At 34.3% G+C, this 6,905-nt stretch overlaps 1 protein-coding gene across 1 annotated transcript; it reads right to left on the reverse strand.

The window, feature by feature from the left end:
- Positions 1 to 220: 220 nt before the first annotated feature.
- LOC117714166 (olfactory receptor 867) lies at positions 221 to 1,216 on the reverse strand. The gene has a single exon (XM_034510831.1). The coding sequence runs from the start codon at positions 1,214 to 1,216 to the stop codon at positions 221 to 223; it is 996 nt and encodes a 331-aa protein (XP_034366722.1).
- Positions 1,217 to 6,905: the final 5,689 nt, after the last annotated feature.

Genomic DNA, 6,905 nt, shown 5'->3' on the forward strand with positions numbered 1-6,905 from the left:
AGGTAGGAGGGGGAACAAGAAGTAGAGCAACAGCTGGATTGTAAAATAAATAAATAAATAAATAAATAAATAAATACCATAGGACAATCTGCAAATTTTAAACAACACCCATAAGGAATTAAAATATTTTCTGTAAAAATGTTCACAAATGCAAAGTTATATATACTTTTAGAGTAATGTAGTTTAGGGATATATTTACAAAATGACCTGAGAGATATGTTCATAAATTTTGCCTTTCAGGTCTCAGTATGAATTTAGTTCTGAAGTCTTTGGTCCACAATGGGCAAGAGGCAACTCTAATGAAAAGTTCTCCAAGGGCACCCTTCACATCCTTGTTTCTCAGGCTATAGATGAAGGGATTCAGCATGGGGCTGACCACAGTGTAAATCAGTGAAGCAACCATTTTTTTGTAGCTAGAATGGAGCACAGAAGAGCTGAAGTAAACTCCAATTGCTGACCCATAGAACAAACATACCACACAGAGGTGAGACCCGCAGGTGGAAAAGGCTTTGTACTTACTCACAGTAGAGGACATCTTTAGTAATGCTGAAGCAATCTGTGAGTAAGACATAAGGATTCCTGTCATAGGAATCACACCTAATAGGAAAGTCAATACATACATGAAGACATTGTTGATGTGAGTATCAGAGTTGGATACATTGAAAACTTGAGCCAGTTCACAAAAGAAATGTGGAATTTCTGTGCCTCTGGAGAAGTTCAGTTCATTCATCAGTAGAACATGAATCAGGGAGACACAGAACATAATAATCCAAAACATCAGAACCAGAAGGGCACATATCCGAGGGTTCATAATAACAGTGTAGTTGAGGGGGTGACAGATGGCTACATACCGGTCGTAGGCCATTAAAGTGAGTAAAAAATTATCCATTCCAGCAAAAGTGTTAAAAAAATATACCTGTGTAAGGCATTCTATGTAGGATATGTCTTTTCTCTGTGACTTCATGTTCAATAGCATCTTTGGTATTGTGGTTGAGATGAAACAGATATCAATAAATGACAGATTGGAGAGGAAGAAGTACATGGGGTTGTGGAGATGTGAGTCAGAGCTGACAGCCAGGATGATGAGCAAGTTCCCAAGCACTGTGACCAGGTACATGGACAAGAACAGTCCAAAGAGAATGGGTTGCAGGTCAGGATCATCTGAGAGACCCAGGATGAGAAATTCTGCTATCATTGTGTGATTATCTGTTTCCATATAACTTTTGTATCTGCTAGAGAAAAGGTAAGTTTAGTTTTCAAGTAATAGCTACTGACACATTACAAAATAACCTTTAGAATCATATCTTTCATTTTGATAATGACTATGATTTACTTAATCAAGTGAATTTTCTTGATAATTTGTAAATGTCTGTAGTTCAATCTTTTTTAGTATACCTAAGTATCTCTCTCATTTATTATCTATAACTGCTATCAATTGAATTTTTCTATATGAACTTATATATGCAATTATTCTTTATTAAACCATCTATATTTTTTAAGTTAATTAATTACTTTTCCTTTATAACTATTGTTTCAATAGCTCAATAACACTCCCTAAATGAGATTTTTCCACTCTAATCTTTATGAGTCTTTTCTTTGAGTCCTTAATTATTTTCTAACTACATGGTTATTGCTATTATTATATTTGATGTTTAAAAATACCTTATCAGGAATATATTTCAATGGATGTTGGTTTTCATTATTATTATTGGTATACAAATTTCCACAAGTAAATATTAAACTGTGATTTAGAAATTAAACTTTTTGTCAGGTTTCTTTAGCATAATTCTAATTCATTTACTGATATCTGTGTATACTTGAGAAAATCATTAGAATTATCAAATTTGTCAGGAATAATTATCATTAAGAATACAGAAGGGGGACCTACCTTCTCAGAGGAGAAGGGGAATAGGAAATGGAGGAAGGATTGTAGGAGGGAGTGACCAGAATGTGGACAATGAGTAGATGAGTAGGCTGTGAAGTGAATAACTAAAATAACAACAACAACAACAATAATAATAATAATAATAATAATAATAATAATAATAATAAATTTTAAAAAATACCCTGTTAACTAGAGAAACAGCAATTGATGATGCATTAATTAATATAAATACAATAGATGTTCTTTCTGTTTGAAAACCATAAACTGCTTATAATTAGTGGGATTTCCTGAAGCTTTTTCTTTTGATCAAGTGCTTGTAAGTGAATGTCTCTGGGAAGAGAAAGGAGTATGTGGACTATAGAAAAGAGAGTAGGAAAAAGTAAGCACACTGTCAGTATGTGACAGGGAGAATAATTTTTCATAGATGCTTATATGTCCATAATTAGGAGTAGTATTACATTTTTTGTGAAATCAGGAGTACTAATGCTCAAAATATATAATCAATGAATCTGATTACAAATACTGAAAGGGAACATAATCCAAATCATCATAGAAAAAATAAAACAGATTTATGGCATATAAATTACCAAATTTTCAATGATAGAAAGTGTTTTTATAATGAATATGTGAGAATATTATTTAATTCAGGAGAAAATACTTGCAAGATAATAAAGTAATTGATTCTGTGAGAGTGAGACAATGAAAAGTAGCATCGTCTCTTAAGTAGGAATGTTTAAGCAGAGACCAAAAAGCAATAGAAAAAATATATGAGAGAGAGAGAGAGAGAGAGAGAGAGAGAGAGAGAGAGAGAGAGAACAAGAGAGAGAGAGAAAGGCTTTCAAGAAGACTAAGTAAAGAGTATGCCATTATTCTTTGATGTTCTGATCTGAAATTGGTGGAAAATTTAAAGGTCAGTGAAATAAGCAGATTATAAGGGCATCAGGGACATGGACTGCCTACTGTATTTTCCATATGTCACTCTAACATTTAATTCACATTCTTTATATCTCTGAGATCTTGATTTTTGTCTCATTATTTGTGGTTTTGGAGGATTGTATTTTGCCTATTACATTTTAGGCCTAAATAAATACAAATGTTAGAAGTCTAATAATTATTGAGGAGAAATTACCTATAAAAGAGTAATCTTGCAATATTCTTTATATGTAAATGTGAGTACAAGGAAGAATAGTTAATCTAAAATAAAAATGCAGTAACATTTATTTTAAGGGAGTGACAGATGATGAAGAGAAAATTATAATCCTAGAAATGGATCTTGAATAGTTATAAAATATGAAACAGGCCAAATGAATTTACAGGACTCCACAAGTCACACAAAAGAGTGGAGAACAGATTTTCTTTGAAAAATGAGACTTGAAAAATAACTAATATATCAAAGATGGAGAGATGAAAATATAATAAGATCTGGACAATAGACTTTATGTAAACTGAAGTATCTTTGACGTACAGGGTCTTTACAGTAATAAACAGGTACTTTCCAGTTTACACTCTTCTAAGGGCCTAGTCCACTACATACATCCACTCTGCTTTCCGTATCTACCCCACCATCTGACCTGAGCATACCAGCTCTTCCAATATTTGTTACTGAAGCTGTTTCCTCTCAATTACCTGTTCACAGAAGAATCAGGTGAATTTCCACGGCACAAATTTCAGAGATAGAGAGATAAGGAGAAGAAGGAGCATTATTAAATTGTCATGTGTCCCAAGGCTTGAATTCTCAATGCACCTCATTAGTTTAATTGTTCTGTTTTCTTTGCACTCTCCAGACTAGTTTCCCTGGGGTACAACAACAACAACAACAATAGCAGCAGCAGCAACAACAACAACAACCAGAAAACAGTATTTAAGGGATTCCTTCTCAGAGTTCTAAATATTTTTAAATTATTATTATTATTATTATTATTATTGATATGTTTCAATGCTACAAATTGGTAATCTTCACTTTTATGTTTCTCTGCTTGCACCTTAACTCAAGTTCTCAGGAAGAGCTGCAATAACATTATAAATTCTAAAAGACTGATTAGCACATAAATAATTGTGGAAAGGTAGACGTTTGTAGGTTCACAGTCAAATTATCTTGACTGTTTCAGCTTCCTAAGTGGTCATTTACTGTCCAACTCTGTATGTGATCTAATATTGTTGTGTTTATTAGGTTAATCTTTTTGAATGTATAAAGAAGTCCTTGGCATTTACAAAAGTCTAACAATATTATTAGGCAGTATCTGAGGCCTAAGAGTTCCCATTTTGCTGTTACCACATACTGTATGTTTTCACCAGTGTATTTGAAAGCATCTTGATTTATGATTTATGACTGAATATGCTCTTATGCTATAAAACATTGTGAAATTGTTACCACATTAAACATGGTATTTCAGCTAATGTAAACTTATGCTAATAGGCCATGATAATTTTTAAGTGACCCCAGAATAAACTATTTCTTATACCCTTTGTAGTGAGATCCGTGTTTTCTGTTTTGACATATAAATCTTGGTTTTCTCATTTACACATTATGTCCTATTCTCTCCACTCTGTACAGTTCCGCATCCTCCTATGCTAGGGTATCAAACCATCATAGGACCAAGGGTTTCTCCTCCCAGTGATATCAGACAAGAGCATCCTCTGCTACATACCTATCTGGAGCCATGGATCCCTCCCTGTACACTCCTAGTCCCTGGAAGCACTGGGTTGTTTGGCCATCCAACATTGTTCTTCCTATGGAGTTGCAATCCTCCTCTGATCCTCCAGTCCTTCCACCAGTTCCACCACTGTCCCTGCCCCCCAGCTCAGTCTGATGGTTGGCTCCAAGTATCACATCTGCAATGGTCGGTTGCTGTCAGAACCTCCCAAGGAACAGCCACACCACAGCAGGTTCTTGTCAGCAACAGCAACAGTGTCAGGGTTTGGTAGCTGCAGACAGGATGGATCCCCAGGTGGGGCAGTCCCTGGATGACCCTTCCTTAAGTCTCTGCTCCATTTTTTGTCCCTATCTTTCCTTTGGACAGGATCATTTCTGGGTTAAAAACTTTGAGATAGGTAGTGGCCTCATCCCTTGACCAGGGGTCCATGCCTATCTACTGGAGGTGGTCTTTTTCATTTACTTTTTATCTGCAACTGATGTGCTGTTACAATTTCTATGGCTCAACAATATTCCACTGGTCTGCAGTAAGACTTTTCTAACTGTACCAATCTCATTAGATGTTATTAAAATTTATATATTTTTTATCTTGTTTCAAATTTAGTATGTCATGTTTCCATAAACAGTTCAATTTTTTCCAATAAATTTCTTCCAAAATAATATAATATAATATAATATAATATAATATAATATAATGTAACTTTATTTTATGTTTGTCTAATGTTCCTATCAAATTTAACAGAGTATTTTTATAATATCCTCCTTTTAACTTAAGTTGCATTAAAATGCTTCTTTTATCTCTTCATTTTGGTTAGTTTTGCTAAGATTTATCAACATGTCTTCTGTTTTGTTTTTGTTTGTTTTTTTGCAGTGTTGATAATGAAACCCAGGATGTTACACATGTTACATAAATATTTTACAAATCTACATTCTAAGTCATGATGTTTTTCTCTTTTGAAAACCAATGCTCTGCTCTTGAAAACTTTAAGTGTTTTTGTAGGTTCAATTTTATTCTTTTCAACTCTCTTACTATTTTTTCTTATTTTGGCAGCTTTCTTTTCTCACAACCATAGGACACACCACCTGTTTTTTTTTACTATGTATATATTAGTGTATGTAGCAATAGTTATACACCATCCTATGAAAACAAACTGCCTTTTCTGCATTCCACATATTTTTTTCTTTAATTAAATCTATTCTTTGACAATTTCACACATACGCATAGTGGATACACAATTGTCACCTCCTACCCTCTTTGTACTCTCTACTACCTTCTCAACTCCAGTCTGTAGTAGTTCCTTTCTCACATTCCTGTGTATTTGTTTTGTTTTCTGACCCTCTGTTATTAACTAGGGCCATCTGTGCAATATAAGTTAGAAGTTACCTGTTGGAACTTAGTGACTCAGAAGTGGGTATAAAGTACCTATTTGCTGGCCCAGTTCTGCTTCTTCCTTGATAATATTCAGGCATTGTTATATACCAGGATAGAATAAAAGAAAGGGAGCTTGCTCTGGGAGGATGAGTTCATAAGAACTTGGTTGGCTTGAGTGCAGGGGAAAATAAACTTTCTCCTAGATGTTTTTCAGATTTACAGCTCTCTTTATTTTGGAATGATAAGAGCTATGTAAACCTTGGGGACCAGATAGGAGTTTTCAAGGTCAATGTACATTATTGGTTGTTACCTAGGTGCTGGGAATTCTTCGTTTGTATAAGGAGAAATTCCAGGTGCTTGCTGGACATGTCCTTATAGGGAGAAAGGAAGTTAAACCTATAATTTGGCCAGCAGGCTACCTCAGTGGTGGTGTAGGTGGATGTTGCAAGGAGACATGCAGCAGAGCTTGCAGACCCAGAATAGGAAGGAAGGGAAACTTATTCTTGCCAGTCTCAAAATGAGATTTTCAGGGTGTGGAAACATCTTGACTGTTCTCTTGCTCCAGGTCCACTTTCCTGGTTGCACTTGCCCACAATATATCCCATGATCTATCAGTAATGAGTAATTCAATAGTAAGGGACACCAAGAGCCCCTCCCAATTCTCTCACATATTCTTGTATGATGTGTTTTGATTTTTACTGTATTATATAAATTTTAATTATTGTTTTACTTTTAATAACCTACTATAATCTAACATTTACTGTTACTATTATTATGTTTGTAAATTTTCTGAAGGTTTTCTTGGTGATTTATAGTCTCATTTCATTATACTCCAATATGTAAAAAATTTACCTCAATGATATTTTTATTTAATGGTTGAGTGTTGATGTGCATAAACTGTGATCTGTTTTTGAGAAAATCCCATAAGCTTGTGAAGAGAATGTGTATTGTAGAATTGTGAAGTGAAATGCTCTGTAAATATTGTCTATTTAATT

Source organism: Arvicanthis niloticus, chromosome 8 (assembly GCF_011762505.2).
Source record: "Arvicanthis niloticus isolate mArvNil1 chromosome 8, mArvNil1.pat.X, whole genome shotgun sequence".
NCBI classification, from domain to species: domain Eukaryota; kingdom Metazoa; phylum Chordata; class Mammalia; order Rodentia; family Muridae; genus Arvicanthis; species Arvicanthis niloticus.